At 41.3% G+C, this 19,990-nt stretch overlaps 1 protein-coding gene across 2 annotated transcripts in view; it reads left to right on the forward strand.

Annotated features, from left to right (window-relative positions):
• Positions 1-19,990, forward strand: part of LOC146385846 (protein sidekick-1-like) — a 275,365-nt gene that overhangs the window by 249,133 nt on the left and 6,242 nt on the right. For both annotated transcript variants that reach the window (XM_084931824.1, XM_084931825.1), the window contains 13 exons: positions 1,353-1,554; positions 5,699-5,802; positions 5,956-6,026; positions 6,806-6,941; positions 8,541-8,597; positions 8,733-8,834; positions 9,974-10,089; positions 14,689-14,875; positions 14,976-15,113; positions 15,192-15,353; positions 16,656-16,781; positions 17,308-17,472; positions 17,813-17,950. In XM_084931824.1, coding sequence (XP_084787950.1) covers positions 1,353-1,554; positions 5,699-5,802; positions 5,956-6,026; positions 6,806-6,941; positions 8,541-8,597; positions 8,733-8,834; positions 9,974-10,089; positions 14,689-14,875; positions 14,976-15,113; positions 15,192-15,353; positions 16,656-16,781; positions 17,308-17,472; positions 17,813-17,950 — 1,704 coding nt within the window. The remainder of the gene's footprint in view (positions 1-1,352; positions 1,555-5,698; positions 5,803-5,955; positions 6,027-6,805; positions 6,942-8,540; positions 8,598-8,732; positions 8,835-9,973; positions 10,090-14,688; positions 14,876-14,975; positions 15,114-15,191; positions 15,354-16,655; positions 16,782-17,307; positions 17,473-17,812; positions 17,951-19,990) is intronic.

Raw genomic sequence — 19,990 nt, forward strand, 5'->3', positions numbered from 1 at the left:
GATAAGGATGAATGAAGGAAGCCGAGCCTGCCTGGGTGTGCGGTTGTGTGTGCGTTTTGAGAAAATAAGTGCAGATTAATTAAACTTCAGAGAGAATCGATAATGCTTTTATTTCCAGACTTAATCGATAACCCAAAGCCCCTGAAATTAGACAGTTTTGCCCCCAGCCGTGTGTTGTTGTTTGTGTGCCTGCACAGGTACTGCTAATCGCACAGGTACGGTGAACACAGTTGTACAAAGACACTGACTCCCAGAGCCATCTTTCATCCTGTAATTGAATAGCTAAGACACAGATAAACACGCACGCGCGCGCGCACACACACAAGCAATCTGTTGAGAAATCGTTTCTTTGATGCCGCAGTAGTTAGTTGTCTTGTTTCATTTAAACACGTGTTTGCATGGCAACACTTTTTCACGCTGATGCACATGTTACATAAATGTGGGCTGCCCGTGCCCTGTGCAACAGAAATATTTGCAGCAGATTGTCCATTTTTATCTCCATTTGTCCTGCAGATATCCAGGCGTCTGAGTGACCTGCTGTGTGCAGCAGGCTTATTTCTTAAACATCATTTATACAAGAGACTAGTTCCCTGTAATCAAGGTAAAAGATCAAAGAAACCACATTTCCCTGCAGCTGGATGTCTGCCCAGAAAACTGATTTCATGGTGACTGTAAAGATGAGCATGACAAAGACAAAATCCATGTCTTAGCAGAGCAGATGAAAGAAAAGATCTTTACTTGTGCTCAGGTTTACTTTATTCAAAAATAACTCCCTTCAAGGTGTGACCAAATTTCAACTCAAAGTATCCTTTACAGGTCTTAATATCTTTTCACTATTAAGCATATTTAAAAAAAAAAACCCAAACAAAAACATATTGATATTAAAGCTTTGCGCATGTTTACAGTACTCTCTGCAGTTACAATAGTTGAGGGCATGGTTGTAAAAGAAGAAGACAGGCAACTCTTTATTTTTATCACATTTTCTGATGCCCTACATAACCCGATTTCTCTGACTTACCTGGCTTCTTTTGTGCGTGTGTGTGTACTTATGTCACGGCCACACCGACTGCTTTTAAGATGTGGATCCTGACTGTGGTTTTCAGAGCTCTTAAGTGCTCTCTCTTCTCTCTTTTGGAGAAATTGTGTTCATCCCTCCAGCTGAGTTCTGGCCTAAGAAAGCGTTGGACTTGCTGCTGTGAAAATATTCGAAGCTTTTGCACATGGATCTTCGTTTTTTTCATGCGCCTGCCTCCTCTTCAGTTCCACTGTTCTTATCTTTGTCACATCACTTGTTCCACCTTCTCTCTCATGTTATTATCTCGCCTCTTCAAACCTCCTATCTGTGTCTACAGAGCGTCCCCTCCCGCCCAGGAAGCTGTCCGTTCCTCAAGATGAGGTTGAATCTCGCCAACTCCGCGTCCATTGGGTGACCGGTGGCTCAGCCTCCTCGCCGCTGAGGTACTTTACTCTGCAAATCAAGGAGCTGCCCAACAGCGACTGGAAAACCCACACAGCTGACATCCTGCATAACGTGACCTCCTGGACTGTTGACAGGTACATGCACACATGCACATACGCACAGCTGCAGTGGTTGATATGTCACCCTTTGAATTTGTGGCACTTCATATATAGACAGTTTAAAGTGCAATATTTGTTTTTTTTATTACACTTTTCAAACCAAAAACTCAAAAGAAAAAGTGATTTTTCTAACAGTCTCTCACAACTGCAAATGTCAGCATGACTGGCTACTGGCCAAGTTGCAGTGTTTGTCACTGATCCGGAGAAAGTGACAGTCTGCGGCGATAAAAAAAATCACGTTGGTGGCTGAATATTACATTGATCTCAAAGACAGGAATGACATGTTTAAGACAGCTTCTTTTTTTGGAGGGATACCAAAACCCATGTGTCACAACAGAATAGTCACAGGTGCCGTCGAGTCATTTTTCACAGCCACCCAGCAATAAGGAGAGTGGCACACTGCAGTACCAGCAGGCTGAGGTGGACAAACAGCAGGGTAACGTGTGAAAAAGGATTAAAATGAATATATCTAATAAGCCAGTAAAATATGCCTTCATGGGCTGTTTCAGTCAGACTGAAAGTAAAGCAACAGTATCAGTAAGAGTGAGTAAGATTATCTCAGGCTTAGAGAAAATGGCAATAAAAAATATAGATGGCTCTCTTTTATTTGTTTGTTTTTTTCCTTAGAGATCCCCAAATTCAAAATTGTTTTTAGCATGACACGCTGAACTTGAATTAATTAAAGGAATCTGTAGAAATCTTATGTTTATGCATCCTCGGGGGAGAGGAGTGGACAGAGAGAAGAAGACGCTGTGAATTTAAAGAAAACAACAGAGAATTATAATAGAGACTGGAAAGTTTATTTGTTTAGAAGCTGAAGTACAGAAAAGGTTGGTGGAGAATAAACATACACACACGCCACCAAACAAAAACACCAGGGAGAGCAGAGTAATCATAATTACTGCATAAACGGGGAGGATCTCAGTCACCTAATCACACAGGCGCAGCAGGAGCTGCTCTCTGTCTTTTTCTTAATACCTCTATTTTTTCATCTCTTACTCGCTCTGCCTCCGAGCTTTCATGTTTGCGTGCGCTTTTTGTCCCTTCTGTTCCTTTACAATTTTTCATCCCTCTTGCTGTCACCACCTCCTCTCCTCTCCCTCCATCCGTCAACAGCCAATGCTTTCAAAAACCATCAGGCTTGTATTTTTTCTTCTACTCATCCTGTACAAGAGGGCTTCAGTCTTATTGCATGTCTTCCTTTTACATTCCCCTCTCTCAGTCCCTCTGTTCTCTACTCTCTCGTGATGGCAGCGGGTGAGAGCAGTCAGACCGGATTGCTACTCCAACTTCCTGATGGTCCGAGTAGCAGGACTATGATGGTGCTTTACCAGCGTGTGGTGTCTGTGTGTGTGTGTGTGTGTGTGTGTGTTCGTGCCTGCTTCGTGGCTGTTTTTGTGTGCTCCTTCACGAGCTATCACAGGGCTATTTGAGATGCTGAAGAGCATTCGCTCCATGTGTCTGCGTCAGTCTTTTTCAACCTGCCTCAGGAAGAGTCTATCTGCCATGATGGCGGTCGCTGCTGTTGTTGTTTTCGAGCTCATTCTATCACTGAACGCTCTCATTAGAGCGCCGGATGGAGGAATTAGCTTACATCTCCACATGCTCACGCTCACACTCACTTCTCATCTGTCCTTAATTGTTGTTTTCCACCAAGACATCTTGGGAACCAAAACATCGAAGTCCCCAGGCTGATGTGCAGACACACATATACAGTAAACACACACTTTCACACATTGTCCTTAACATCCTCCCAGTGCTGTTAGCCCACCCCGTTTAAGCCTGGTGCCTTTGGTGTTCTATTCCAATGATAACCACAGCCCCACAGGGCCTTTAGTTGTCCATCATTGGGCCCAGGCTCATAATTATACAACAAGAGACTGGAGCAGTTTTCCTGTCACCTGCTGAATTTCAGACTGGCCCTGTGTAATCTCCCTGTGTCGAGGGAAAACCCTTGCAGGTAGACATGTGGGGAGTAGTGGAATTACTTTTAGTTAGTTATTATATTGAAAAGCCAAGAACACTTCTGCCTGCCACTTATCTTATTTGTTTTCCATTTTGTCTTTCTGTGCAGAGGAAAATTTGACAATTGTTATTCATCTCTGCCTTTCAAATTAGCATTCTATTAAATTACAATATCGCAGATGATTTGTACCCTAACAGACACCGAAAGGAGTCACATTTTACAAGTCTTCTCATATTTTTCCTTATTTCCCAGTGAGCCACTTCTCAGCAGGAGAGCTGCTGGTACTCTGGCCAGCTTTCCTGCCATCAGCAGCAGCATCCTCGCCACTGTCACAAAAAGCAATAAGAGATTAAAGCACGAGCCTATTGCTAAGGGGAGTTATTGAGGCACAGTGCTCAGCAATGGTACATCTTTCAAGTAAACAGAAAAGCATGAGAGTTGGATTAAGAGTCGGTGCATCCACCGAGACATGTCAGAAGTTATCGCTGGCCACATTTGATCAATGCACATAAGGCAGAGCTCCTCCTGAGGAGGCTCCTCGCGGAGATATGTCACATTCAGCTTTGTACCGACATGTCCAGTTATCTATTTACAGTTTTACACAAGAGGCTTTTTGTAGGAGTTTTTATAAAACAGTTTTTTCTGCAAAATGATGAGTACATTGCTGTGGTTTTATATAAAAAAAAACTGTTAGGTAACTGTGTCAGATGTAAATAAAAAACAGAATGCAACTATTGCTTCTAAAATCTCATAAATCCGTATTTTATTTGTGTGGTACGGAAGAACATTGAAATCATATTGGATGTTTAAACAGAGACATTTTACAATTTTGTGAAAAATCTCATTTTATGACAGCAACACATTTTAAAAGTTGGCATAGGCCAACAAAAGGCTAGAAAAGTAAGTAATTATAAAGAAACAGTTGGAGGAACATTTTGTAGCTAATTAGGTTGACTGGCAACAGGTCAGTAACATAATTGGGTATAAAAATGAGCATTTTAGAGAGGTGGAGTTTCTCCGAAATGAGAAAGATGGGCAGAGGTTAATCAGAAAACTGCATCTACAAATTGTGGAATAATTTTAGAATAATGTTCCTCAGCATGAACTTGCAAAGACTTTGAATCTTTTAGATCATCTACAGCACATAATATCGTCAAAAGATGTGATTTTGTGCCTTGTCCCTTGCACACAGATTTCTGTGTGCAAGGGACAAGGCACAAAATCACTACTGGATGCCTGTGATCTTCAGGGCCTCAGGCAGCACTGCATTAAAAATGGGAATGATGCTATCATGGAAATCACTGCATGGGCTCGGGAACACTTCCAGAAATCATTGTCTGTGAACACAGTTCACAATGAATTGTCATTCACAATTGCAGATTAAAGCTCTATCATACAAATAAGAAACCATATGTGAACATGATCCAGAAATGCTGCTGTCTGTTTGGGCTAAAGACTTTCATCTAAAATTACTGAGAAAACGTGGAAGACTGTTCTGTGGCCGGATGAATTTAAATTTGAAAGAAATTTTGTAAACATGGGGCTGATGTCCTGAGCAATAAATCATATGGAAGTACCTTAGTTCCTTTGGAATTGTCAACTTGCACGTCTGGAAAAGGTATATCTAGATATCCAGAGATCTTTTTTAGGGATAGCCATGCATGTTTCTGCAAGACGATGCTAAACATGCCTGCCTGCACTCAAGCCCTTTAACCAACTGCAAACATTTGGAGCATCCTGGCACGAAAAACACAAAAAGACTCAGGACTGCTGAGCAGCTAGAATCCTGTATCAGACAAGGATGCAACAACATTCGTCTCCCAAATGTCCAGCAGCTGGTCTCCTCACTTCCCAGACATTTACAGACTGTTGTTAAATGAAGAGGAGACGCTACACAGTGGTAAACATGGCCATGTACCAACTTTTTTGTTGCTGCCACCAAATTTAAAAAACTTTTTTTTTTTTAAATTACAGATTACTTTTTACACGGCATCCCAGCTTTATTGGAATTGGGATTGGAGAAATGCAATGAGATTTGCATTACCTCATCTCTTTGAAAAGACGTTGAGTCTCGTATCGCTTGCTTTTCCTGCTAAAACTGGTCAAAATACATTTTTCAATCTAATTCTTATATGCGTGTACTTGGATTTAAAGGCTGAAGCCCTTCACTTCTTACAAGTTTCGTATGGTTGCCACCAATGACGTAGGAGACAGCGTCCCCAGCAGAGAGACTGAGGCTGCCACCACTTTGCAGGACGGTGAGAAACTGGGATGCTGACACTGTATGGGAGAGAAGAAGTGGGAAGACGGTGCATTACGTGGATTTGAAAACATTATATGATGTAAGGGGATGGGCAGTGTGTCTGACTTTTCTTTTTCTTCTCCACGCTCTCTCTGTGTTTTCTTTCCAGTGCCTAATGAGCCTCCAGTGATTCTCTCAGTGAAGCCGACAACTACTACCTCAGTGCTGGTGCACTGGAAGGTAAGTTCAGACTTCTGACACACCAACAATCCCTGATAAACACAGAGCCGCACAACAAAACATATGGTTCGGGTGCACGTTATTTACTTATTTTGAGGATAAAACCCCTTACAGCCTCTGTGTTAATTTGTACTGCATGTGTTTTATTTCTTGGGTGTAATTATCGTTATATATTGAAGCAGGAGAGGTCAGAGAGGAGAAAAGAAAGATTGGAAAAATGGCAGGAGGGCAAAGCAGGCACTAAGATGGACACACAGTCCTGAGATGGGGGGAAATGTTTATCTCTTAATGAGTATATGCCAGCAGGAGAGGTGTTATAGGGCAGAAGAATCCCTCAGCTATCAGTAACATTCAACAACACAGGCAAAAAAAAGAGGGAAAGATGGTAAATAGAGCCTGGCTACTTCACTCCTTCTTCCTCTTCTACTTGGAAATGTCTTCTCTCATCCTTGTGGCTTTATGTCAAAGCAGGAGGCAATGAAAAAACAAAGTCACCAGCAATTTCATCATCCTTTACAAGAGTGCCAAACCTACTGAAGCATCACTTTCTCTGTGCAAGTTACAGCCAGACCAATCCAGCAGCCCCTTAAAGTGGACATGCTGATAAAATACTGCTCTGCCAGCGTCCTGACTGTCGCTGTACTACACAAAGGAAATGAAAATAAGCACACACACAGAAAGTTCTCAGAAGCTTAGAAATCTCTTTTTGAGAAAGCAGCATTGTTTTTGTTGTTTGTTTTTTTTAACACGTGCTTGTGTGTGTGTCTGTATGTTTCCAGCGTCCCAGCGATGACAGCGTTAATGGAGTTTTGACTGGATACCGGCTCTATTATAGAGAGCTCCCGGTAAACGCCTCCACTCTCACAGAAGCAGAAGTCCAGACAACCAAAAACAACACAAGTGCCCTCATTACAAGTGAGTACTTCTGCTACTAAAGGAAACAACTGCTCTTTATCCCATCCCCCCCCCCCCCCCCCCCCCCTTGGTCATCAGACTGTCTGTTATCAGGCTGTTGCTGGAGGACGCCTCGCCGTGGGTTAAATCTTTTTTCTCTGCTGGTTAGGAGAACCAGTATTGCATTAAAACTACATTCTGAATGCTATTTAAATTTATCCAGCAAGGATGCCAACATTGCCATCCTTTTATACACACCCACAATGTTCTATAATACTCTGCTGTCCAACTTCAGCATCTCAACCCAAACTACCGAACTAGCAGCCTCCGTTGGCAGCTTTTGATACGACGATGCTACCGTGATGATAATGGCATGTTTACTTTTTGCTGCGGAGATGGAGACAGGAAGGGGATGATTTGGTATGCAGTACAAATCAAACTGTGGATGTGGTATGTGTTTTAACAATGAGGGTACTAGGAAGTAACAAAAACAGTTTTCTGACTAACAGCTATGGATTTTACAAACAGCCTTGACTGGAAGTCCTATTAGATATGGCTAATAGCAAGCTAATTAAGCTAATGTTAGGTCCATGTGTTGAAAATGTATTTGTCAGATTTGGCTTAATGTTTCCAGTTAACTCCGTTTTTAACTCAAACCTTTTAAAAGGCTCTTAAATGTGGAGCTGATCGCTTCATGCTCTTCATGCCAAAGCTGCAGGTTTTTCTCTAAATCGTATAATCCCGCTGTGATTTGGATGTGTTGTATTTTTAAGATTACAGAACGGGTAATCTAGTGCTGTCTCGAAACACTAGTTCTGCTTGCTCAAGTATAAACTTCCCCAAATGGACAGAGCAACAAATACTATCTCAAACTTAGGACCTGGCAACTATAAAACTCTGTTCCTCTGACTTTTTAATTGCTGAGTATTGATCTGACTGCAGCCCCTCTGACATTGCTTCAACATGTGGAGATATAGAAAGCTTGCTGCATGCATTCATTAGATCATACATGGCTGGTTGAAGGTTTAATGCTTTGAAACTCTTGATTTTAGAAAATTAAAGCGATTAACAGCTCCTGCTATTTGTAAAATCACAAAATAAGCGATAATGGAGAGGATTAAAAAGATCTTATTAATACTGGAATGCAAGGCTGCCATTCATTTTTGGTTTGAAAAGAATTTATTCAGATGCAAAAAGTATTAAAGAAAAGAAAATATGAGGAGAAAGTATTCTTTTCAGGCGTTTCATGCATCAGGGCTGAGATCTGGGATGAAACGTGTCACTGCAAGGACACATTGATCAAATGGCTGCCTTTGGACAGTTGTTTTTCTTACGAGGGTGTCCTTATTGCATTGTAACAAGGCAATAATAAAATATTATTATGCACTCTACAGCCTGAAGTGTAAAGGTCGACTGATTATCTGTTTGACTAGATTGGCAGACGCACAATTGTCCCTCCACCCAAAGTCCGATGAGCACATCGAAGCATAAAAGTCTTTCAAACGTTTCCCTCTTAAATACGGGGATTTTATTGAATTGCATTATAATTGCTGAATTTATTGTTGAACTTGAAACTTTATTGATTCACTTTCCATCCATCTTTCTTTTACTCCTTCCAAGCCAAGAGCACCTTCAAGACGGTCAGCAGTGACTCGCTCACAGAGTTTGAGTTGACACGTAAGTAATTTATGACCAAACTCAGGAAATACAACTCCGGGCAATTTTTTAGTGCCAACGTTAAACAACTTATGTGCTTTGTAAGCGTGTTGTGCAAATACTTTTAATGCCAAGTTGTTTATCACTTCTTTGTAGAACTGAAGAAGTTCAGACGCTATCAGATTGTCATGACAAGCTACAATATCATCGGAGAGAGCCCACCCTCCAACCCAGTTGAAGTGTCTGTCGGAGAGGCAGGTGTGTGAAAACAGAGCTCACTCCACGCAGGCTGCTCATTTTCTTGTCAAACCATTTAAGTGGGTATTTAAATAAAAATTATGAAAGCATTTTAAGAAAGCACATTCTTAACCTTGGAAGTTCCAACAACAATCCCAACTTACAAGCCTCCTCTACGCTTTCAGTGCGTCCGTTACGTGGTCGTCAGCAGCAGATACAGAGCAGTGTCGATGGATCTGTCTACATTTTGGGCTCATTAGCTGTCATGATTTTATCCAGAGCTTTCCGTGTGCTTTCAGACTTCATGATTAAATGCCTGAAAGCTGTGGAAAAAGCTTGAGCGGACCTGGAGTGTCAAAACCTAATTTGTTCCTGTGTGTCTGCTTTCTATCACTATTATCCAGTCCTTTGTTCTCTCTCTTTTTCTCTCTGTCATCCTCTTTCTTTTCTTTGTCCTGTCCATTCCTCCTAGCATGGGCCTTTGTGTGTGCGTGTGTGCGCGTACGTGTACATGCATTTGAAATCCTGCACAAGGTCAACTGTTTTGCTGCGATGCCCCAACCTGTTTAACTTTCACTGGAGAGTCAAATCATGGATCCATTTGACAGACAGGAGTGCAAATAGATCCTCGCTCTCTTTCTTTCTCTCTCTTTCATACACACACGCGCACACACATACACACAACAAGAAGGCAGTTAGAAACCACAAACACGAATGCAGGTAAACAGATTTGCACATTATGATAGTAGCGCTGGTACATTTTTGCAATTTCTCCCACAATCTCACACTCCCTCCTTCAGACCACTGCTGTATTCATATTCAAGTGGTGTGTATGTGTGTGTGCGTGTGTTTGTAGTTTGGTAGGCCATACATATCACAAGCAGGGGAGTGAGAGGTGAGGATAAGCAAGCGGAGCAGGAGGGGGAGGCAGAAAAGGCTGGAGGGGGATGATGAAATGGGGTGATATGGCCTTTTCTCTCGCCTCAGGTGCACACTGCCGAGTGGTGTTCATGCATATGTGTGGTACAGTAGAGTAACAAGGTACTGCCTTAGGCTCATTCTAATTGGAAGGGTGGAACAGATCTTCTTTACTTCCCACTCTAACACACAGTTGCCGGCTCACATAGTAAGAGTCTAACGAAAAATCTCACCTGCTGCAGCTCCATCGGTGGCCCCGCAGTCCATCACAGTGTCCGCCGTGTCTCCCTCCACCCTGGAAGTGACCTGGGACACGCCCCCACTCGAGACTCAGAATGGACTCATTCAAGGATACAAGGTGACACACAGACAAACACAGAAAACCATGCGTGTACATGCAAAGACTAATTTTGCCCTTGCATCAAAGTATTTAGCATGAGTGCTCATGTGAGAGAGAAGCACAGAGAGCTGGCTCTGTATTTAAAGTATCTCTCTTGTCTTGACTTGGAAGGGTTTTACTCTGTTGCGCCTTCAAGTGTCGTGTAGGCACACGAGAGAGAGCAAGAGAATTAAGTTAAAGGAAGAATCTGAATATCCTTTAATGGTTTCAGTATCACTCCTCTGGCCGTCTCTCCCCCTCAACTCCCCTGTCCCACCCTCTCACTCCTAATACTTCAAACACAAGGTTATCTGTCCTGCTTTAGACACATTGATTTTTGCCAGAGCAGAGGTAGGAATGGAGAAGAAAGAAGGTAATGTAATATTTGCAGAGTGAAGGAATGAGACGTGCAAGTGATCCCCATAGAATCCTGATTAGAGCAGCAGATCGAGGGAATATGTTTAAACTACCAGAGATGGATGGACACAGGGAGGGGAGTGTGAGGCAGAGGGGGTTAAGGAGATTAAGATGAGAGGAAAGAGAGCAAAGAGAGAATGTTTAATGAATTTATAGGTTCTCACTTCTGTTAACACTCTGGTAGATGAATAGCACAGAGAGCAGGTAGGACTTTAGGTAAACTTCTTTGCAGAAGTATTTTTGCTACGGTGTAATCGCACAGTATGTAGTTGTAGCTCAAATATTAGCAAAAGACATAGTTTGATATCCTTGCGCAGTGTGGGATCATGGGAGTTATTGGTCTTCACCATCATTTCCAGTGAAATTCTAATGTGACAAAGGAAAAAAAAAATCATATTTACTGATTCAGTTCAAGTCAGTTTTATTTATATAGCACCAAAATACAACAACAGTCACCTCGAGGCGCTCACAGAGAAAACCCCAACTATCTAACAACCTCCCTATGACCAAGCACTTGGCGACAGTGGGAAGAAAAAACTCCCTCTTAAGAGGAAGAAACCTCAGGCAAAACCAGGCTCAGGCAGGGGCAGCTTTATCAAAACGTTTTAAGCACAATCTTAAAAGTAGAAACACTCCTGGCTCCCGATTCCTGAAAGCTGAAAACTCTCCATCCTCCCACAACAATCTGAGAGCAAAGTGCTCTGCTGGGGTGATACGCTACTACGAGGTCTTTGAAATCAGGTGGGGTCTGTTTATGTGAGGAGAAGGATTTTTATTTTTTTCTGGATTTAAGAGGGAACCAATAAATAGAAGCCATTATGTTGTCCAAGAGCTACAGATAGACCATACGGGGACCAGCTGTTTTCCCTGTGGCCTAAACAATCAAACTTCATGAGTGTGAAGAGCATTGTTGTAACCTTACAGTATGCACGAGTAAACAGGACATGATGCCACTCAGGCAGCTCCCTTTGCCACAAACAGCCTTTTTACTGGAAAAATATTTCTTCCTCTTTCAGCTGGGGCTGAACACAGTGATGGATTTGTAGAAGTACACATTAGTCTAACAGTGCATTGCAGTGGATACGCACCTTGGTAGCATTATTAACAGCAGGGAAGCTTTGTTAATGCATCAAATAGATGTTGTTGCTGGATGGGCTTTAAAGGTTCTTTAAAGGTTCAGGCTCTTTACTGTGAATGTTTTTGGGAAATGCAAGTACACAAGTAAGTCAAAAAAACACTGTGAACAGCAGTTGAGTTGTTTTTAGACGTTCTAATGTGAAAGTGTTTTGTATTGTACCTTTAGTTGACTGAAATGCTGTAGAGAGCTTGTCGATCACATTGAACATTATGAGCGAGGGGTAATGAGTAATACCCAGCTGTGCCGGTCCTGCTGAGCAGAGATATAAAAGGTTGCACTTTATAAAATGTTAATCTGGCCATCAATGACAAATTTTTAGATATGAATCAGTCCTTTGTTTGCAGGCTTCAGATTTTTCTCTGTTTTTTTTCCTTTCTAAGATAATTACAAGCTTACGACATCCATCGTGATATTCCCACAAAAAATAAGTCAGTCATTTGTAAAAGGAGTGATATAGAAACAAAGCCTGGAAAAGATAAGATCCATCCATCCTAAACATCCTTCAACAAAAGAAAATGGCTGGAAAATCCATTTAGGGTTCTTGATCTTATCAAATAATATCCAGATCATTTTCATCCATGACAGATTCAAATTGTTTTTAGAGTAATCCTAAGTGTCTCACACTCCTACTGAATACCAAAATAGAGCCACTAAACAACAGTGGAGTGGATTACAAAATGACCTGGACCTTTTACAGCCATTCCTTTAAAGTACCACAAGAGATACTGCCTATTTTCTAAAATGAAATTTTTAAAATGGAAACCCTCCCTTTTGCAGGAGGTAATACATTTTGATTTTAAATTGAGCATATGGATGAGTAATTCTGTATCTCATTATTTTAAGAGCATGTGGAAGGACAGCCACGGTATAATGCTGCCCTCAAGTGCTACTCGGAAGCTGCTACTTCCAAGTTTGGAAGTTGTAAAAATAGCTTATGGTGCTCCGTAGTGTTGTCTATATTAGGAGCAATAACAAAATGGACCCCCTTTGCATCGCTCCTGGCCGTGTTTAACTTTTTACATCAAGCTGCATGGAGACAGTTTTCGGAAACATTGAGTGTCTTCATTTGGCAGAAAAAGCATACGTGCATTTAAAAACAGACCTGGTAAAAGTTGCTGTTCTTGTTGCCTTTCATTGCTTTATAAAGAATTTAAGCAGATCTATCATAATCTTTCATATTGCTACATGATAATGATGCCAAATACATCAAATTTATCATATTATTATATCTAGCAGTCCCAAACTTGGTATGCATCTTTATGGTCCAGCACATCAATCAAAGCATGCCAGTAGACCAGTGCGTCTGTGCTTATAAAAGGCCACAATTTCTTGAGATTGAGTGAGCCGAGTGTTCTTCATGATTAGATACGCGGGTGGTTGATTGTCCTTGAATGCTTGTTGGAGAAAATGTCCATGCTTCAGCTGCATAAATTCATTTCCAGCAAAACTGTGCTCTGATCCTTATTTGGTTTCTTGTGATTATTCCATTTAAAGCTGAAAAATTCCATCTAAAAGATGGTGGCTTCTTTGCAGTTTCTCGTTTCACTTTAAAGGTTCTTGTGTAGCTTTATTTCTAATGTTAAGACACTATTAACAGAGTCGTGTGTCAAATTTGGCAAATGTGTCGGGAACGTCCTGTCACTTCCTGTCATACAATCGGCCGTTAGTTTTTTTTAACTAGAGAAATATTCTACATTCAGCCGAGACTTGCGCGTAAATCTAACGGACGCTACGGTGTTTTTAATGCACCGAATAGATTTTCTGACAGGATGTGCTTTTGAATCACGGCTTTCTGGTAATAAGATAGCAAGTATATTGAGTTTTCTCACTAGAGGAAGCTCACCTGAAATTAAAAATGTTTAGTTTCATCAAAGTCAGTTCAGTAACACATTTATCAAGGTACCGCAGCTGCACAAAAATTTTGGCTTTATTAAAATGTAATGTATGCATGCTATAAGCTACAAGACTCATGGTCTTAATATTAATATTGATCACATTGTGCGGGGACAATAGTTACGTAACCTTTGTTCTGTTTCATTTTAGTCATTGCCAGAGTAGCCTATATGTCTTCATTACTGGCTGATGTCATAAAACTTAATGGGCACATCTATGATTATTGATTATTCCCACGAGTATGGGCAGTCTGCAAATACATGAGGCTAAATGGCCATGTACCTTTAAAGTGTCTTTAAACGCTTCACAGAGGGCATTAGGATTGTGTTGCACATATTTGAACTAGACCTAAATTAAATACGGTGCAATAATACAGTAGCACCTCACACAGTTTAGATTTAACTGCTCAAATGTGAAGCATCCATGTTTATGCTACAGTCACAACACGGAAAACAGTGGTTGACCACAGCACAACCAGAATTATGTGCACTTAACACAATGATGGGTACCAGATTGAATGAGGTCAAGTTGGCAGTTTTATGCAATCAGCAAAAAATCTGATGCTCTATTTAATTCACATTAAATAGATTTAAAATAGAAATAAAGAAATTTCTTCACAAATAGTGACATAGTTGCTGCAATCTGGCTTTTAAGTAGGAATATAACCCGAATGAAACCAGTGGAGTCAGTTGAGATACATCCCAGATGAGTTGCATTCATCAACACAGATGGACTCAGACTGATTGCAACAGTCTATCTGAGAGTGATTGCAGTCGGTCTGACACTTACTGCAACTGTTTGGAGACAGGTTGCCTTTCAGCAGGCGATTGCACAACTACTTACAATCAGGCGCCAAATGCATAAATCACGCAAGGAGGTTGCTCAATCTACTGTGACTGAACTAATAGCTTTTTAAAGACATCAATTCTGAAGTATGGCAACCTGCAGCATTGTACTAAAGTACTAAAGGTCCAATTAGGATACTTTCAAAAATAACAGCACAAATATTTTTTATTTATTAGTTAATTTCGATAAGTGCAACTAAGCCAAGTGCAACAGCTTGTGAATCACAAACAGAAGAAAATGAGAAATGAAGTGATGCCGACAGAGTTCCTGTTCTGCGTTTTTAGATCCACTACTGGGAGAGAGACCAGCAGAACCAGAGTGAGAAGGTGAAGGTGATTTTTGTCCCGGACACCCGTGTGCACCTCACTAACCTGTCCAGCTACACATCTTACCTGATCACACTGACAGCCTTCAACATGGCTGGAGACGGACCGCCCAGTGACCCCCGCGGGGCCCGGACCCTGCCGTCAGGTATGTAGTGATGATAGTTCAAGTCCCTACAACCAAAGCAGCATCAAATTTTCTGATGTCTTTTTTTTTTTTAACTTTCTCATCCTTTATGTGTCTGCAGCTCCCAGCCAGCCGAGTCTCCTGTCCTTCTCTGAGGTGACGGGAGGAAGTGTCAACGTATCCTGGGGAGCTCCACTCAGTCCTAATGGACAGGTGGAAGGCTACAGGGTCATTTACGAGCCCACTTCTCCTATACAAGGTGTGCACACACATATGCACACACTCACAGGACTACTTGTTGATTCTTGTGCTGACACGTCTCCTCGATTGTCTGCAGGGGTGACTAAATTGGTGACAGTTGATGTGAAAGGCAGTTGGCAGCGGTGGCTGAAGGTTCGGGACCTGATCAAAGGAGAAACTTACACTTTTAGTGTTCAAGCTCTCACAGTCAGCTACGGCCCACCAATACAGGCAAACATCACTGCTCAGCCTGTGAAAGGTATGATTGGCTGTATAGAGTCATGTTAGATTCAGCTAGAGATTGCAGTGTATTGTACATGATTGGTTATTGAGACAATTAAAGAAATTACATGGTCAAAAAAATCTGTAAAATGTGCTCATCACAGTTTCCAAGTTTTCAAATGTCTGTACAAAACATAAAGGTTGTAAGGTTGCAATAATGGGAAAAAAGGGTTTTAAAAGAGGGTTTTTATCTTTGAGATCATGTCTTTGTCAACAGCAAATCGGGTGAGGAAAGATGTTGATCTGAACAAAAACTCACATGTGCCACAGTACATGTATTTTCCGCCGTTCTCCCCCGCATGCCTCGGGATGCTGCAGTACAACGTTACAGTAACAGTGTGACCCCGAGCGATGAGGTTTTAGCATACAAACCCCTGAATGTAAAAAAAACAGGCTTGTTCCTGTGCACACTCCTTACTTGATCCAACTTCTGTGATGACCCCTGGAACTCTTCCTGGTCCTAACTTTCTCCTCTTGGTTTTGTGTAGGAGGTGTGTGTAGAGTTTGAGATGCAGGTCCCGAAATCCAACACACATGTTAGCACTTGGCTAAGTGTTTTACAAAGGGCTGAGTGCTAACCTTCTCTCTCTCCCACAGCAAGCAGGGGCTTGGCTAGTTCGGGTTTTGTTTGCTTTCTGTTTAACTTTTTTTGGTACTTCATCACTTACTAGCACCCACACACTCACCACATTTCTGACCTGCCTGTTCCACTTTTCTTTTTAGTTTATTAACTAAATAAAATTAGTTTACTTCGGCTCTGTATTTTGCGTGGTCTTTTGTTTTGAGCTAGTTTGGTGTATGAGTCTTAGACCAAAGGTGGGTATTGTGTAAGTTTGAGGTCAGACAGAGACCTCAAACAAACAGCCCTACTGGAAGAGGTCCAGAGGTGCACAAAGAAATGACTTTGAAGGGGAAATTGGTAGATATTCTGCATTTTACTTAAAAATGATGACAACACACACTTCTAAGTATTTACATGTAAATTATCTTTTCACTGATTGGATGTAGGGAAGTGGACTGCGTTAAACATGGCATGCATATTAAAAAATCAGGTACTCTGATTTTTTAATATGAAGAATTTAATCTGTAATAGCACACAATGGTCTTAGTTTATTATTTGCAGGCAAATGAAGCCTGCAGATCATGTTATTAGATTATTCTGTGTAATGTAATGTCACATTTATTTCATAAATTAATAAACTAACCAGTGTTATGGTTTGTTTCCAGGAAATGAAAATGCATTAAGTCATAAACAAGACTGAATGTGTCCCTTTGACAGGCTCCCCTGGGTCACCCATGGACATGTCCATCACCAAGACATCCTCTGACCTCACTATCCAGTGGTCAGAAGGAGACGTCGGTGAAGCCCCTGTTACCGGATACACTATTGAGGCTCGTCCCTCAGGTGAGCACGAACACAGACGGCACGCGCGGGTCAGCCTTGACTCATTTGACACGCATCTTTTTGTCATCCGCGCTAATTATTTTAATTAATAGAGGGCGAGCTTAAACACTACACTGCTCCAAACCGTTATGAGTGCAGGTTTCTACAAATTCACAGAGACCTGCTGTGCAAATCAAGTCAGCCACAATTTTCTAATAAAGATTACCAGAGGTGTAATAAAGGAAGGGAACGTGTGTGTGAAATAGTTTTCAGCACTCTGCAGGAGAGTGAGCCGAGACTGTGGTATAATTCTGCTGCTGATAATAACGGATATGCCCCTTTCATTAAGGGTAATAACTGTGATCACTGTCATCACCACATTATCATCATCATTATCATCTTTAATGTAATCTGACAATTTATAATTTTGTTTAATCACATTTAAACATTGAAAAAGGCCCGTCCATCAAAACACAACTCTCTCTCTCACTCCCTCTCGCCCGCTCTCTCTCTATTTCCCCCACTCTCTCTCTCTCTCTCTCTGTAGATGAGGGGGTGTGGGATTCCTTCATCAGATTTCTCCCTCCGAGCAGCAGGTCTGTCTCAGTGCCGCTGGAGCGCCTGAGGTCGGGGATCAGCTACGAGTTCAGAGTCATCGCTGTTAATAGCTATGGTTATGGACAGCCAAGTGCACCCTCTGCTGCTCTCGCTGGTAAACACACTCACACACACACGCGCGCACACACGCACACTGCTGGAGACAAGGCTAATGAACAGCTCCACAATGCCTAACAGTCTATTGAAGACAGTGTGCTGGAGGGTAACTGCGATTGTAATGTGGTTTTGCTGCCACCTAAAGGCAGAGTCACACAACTACACCTATGTATTCAAATGATTGGACAGCAGTGGAAGCGTCACATAATTCACAATTTTTCAATGCATTAAATCATTTATGAAAAGTCTTCTGTACAGAGTAAAGTATTATTTATAAAGTGAGGGATACTGCTAGATGGACTAAAGCATGTCCCTGATATCTGTCCCTCCGCCTGCAGCGATGTCGGATCGGCCCTTCTACGAGGAGTGGTGGTTCTTGCTGGTCATGGCATTGGTGGGACTCATCCTCATCCTGGTCCTGGTCTTCACGCTGCTGCTGCATGGACACAGCAGCAAGTACAAGGCATGCGGGACAGGTGCGTGGCTCTGATGCTTTCGTGGTGTCCGAGCAGCGGGATGCATTAAGCTGTGTAGCAACAAGGACACTTGTTTGTTTAGCTTCGTTATAAAAAGGATCCAGTTTTTTCTGCCTTCAGTCACACTCAGATTGTTCCTCTCAGCCTCAGCAGACTTCTCACATGGATCATCCACAGATTCATTAAATTATCTTCCAGCTATTGTTGCAGTTGGTGCATGCTTCTGCACATTTATTCTGATTTTAGATCTTCTTGCAACATTGTTTCCTTTCCAAGATGATTTAGGATAAGAGGCACCCTGGAGCACGTCAGTGAAAAACGATCCCCCTAAAGCCCTCTAATAGCAGTAATTTCTTGTCATTTAGGGACATAGCTTTAGGTCAATACAGAAAATAAGCAGACTTTTGTTTTAATTGCACACATGCCTGCTTATTTCACAGCTTGTGACAAAAAACTAAACTAAGCAGACTGTGGAATGACACTGAGCTGGAAAGATCCTGTCTCCTGTGACTTTCAGCACAATAGACACAATAACCTGCATAAGTTGAGTCTTGGTTTTTGTTATTTTTAAGATTTATGTTTTTATGCAATATATTATATATCTAATATGAGAGCAAATAAAAAGCTCCAGAAGTGGATTTTTCACAAGTGGAAAATTGAACGTGTTCTCGACGCAGGTATTTTGAAAGCCCAGTATTCTAACTCGCACTGTTAGATATTCAAATGTGGACTGCTCTGTTATATTTCAGCTTCCACAGGTCAGTGAGAGAGATCAGCAGCTCTCGAGCCGGAGGGTTGGAGTATTAGTCATGGATGATTACTAACGTGCTGAAGAACAAGCTCCCTCCCCACAGTAACAAAGCACTCTTAGTTTACCCAGTTACTCTGTTGAAGCATGTAGAGGCTTCGCTTCCTGTTTTCCTCCCCGTGGGCCTCTGTGTCGCAGTCACTTGGTGTGTGTGTGTGTGTGTCCAGCTTACATCAGGACAGCTGTTAGCCAGAGTTGCCACAGAAACCCTGGCACAACCTCTGGGCAGCAGATCAAACAGGGTGAGGGAGGTGGTGTAGGAGGGGAGGGAGAGCTGGGCGTAGTGAATAAAAAGCTGGAGTCACGCGGCAGCAGACTGCATTTCTGATTTCTGTTTATTTATTTTTTTGTGCGGCAGCTTCCACTAATATTTCCCTCAATTTAAAACATGATATTGTCTCCTTTTATTGCTTCATTTTTATGCTTATTGGTGGGTAAATGATTAAAGTTTCCTGTGCTGTTATTGCCTGTCTGCCAAATTCACATCCCACTTTGATTTGCTTCTTATTTGGAGGTTTGAATGAATGAATGAATATCTTTATTTGAGCAACCGAATAATAATAAAGTTATTGTAATGTACAATTGTAATATACAATTACACACACAATAAAAAAAACAAAAACAAAAAAAAAACAAGTTTAGCTCGAAAAGGAGTGGGATGAAGACAAGCTTTTTAACTCCCACCCCTACAATCTTATCTGAGTTTTAAATTTTGTAGTTACGCAGTACATTTAAATATTTGTGACATACAATTACAATTATAAAATTATCACATTGTCATAATTACAACATACAGTAGTGTAAATATTAAGCATCAGTAATACAGTCTTTGTTACCATCGTTGAGTATCACAGTCATCACCATCATGGTCATTACATCCTCTCCATATATTATTTATATTTTAGCTATGAAAATATCAATGAAGTTTGCTTCCATTGTATAGTAGTAACTTTATCAATTTTACTTTTGAGAATTAATTCTGGTCTACTGTTTCCTAATAATGGAGATAGCAGTAATAACAACAGCATAAGACAATATCAACCGTGTCCATTTCAACTCTACAAGATAATTGTTTATATAAGTATTTGTTGTTAACATTCTATATATAAACAAAGAAGAAAGAAAGAGAAAGAGAGAAAAAAAAATCATACAAGGAATATATTGTTATTTACTATCCTGGATAAACAATCACACACTCGATTCCTCTTTGTACCTTGACAATATACATTTTT

This window comes from Perissodus microlepis, chromosome 6 (assembly GCF_051167445.1).
Source record: "Perissodus microlepis isolate ML-2025 ecotype Zambia chromosome 6, ASM5116744v1, whole genome shotgun sequence".
NCBI classification, from domain to species: domain Eukaryota; kingdom Metazoa; phylum Chordata; class Actinopteri; order Cichliformes; family Cichlidae; genus Perissodus; species Perissodus microlepis.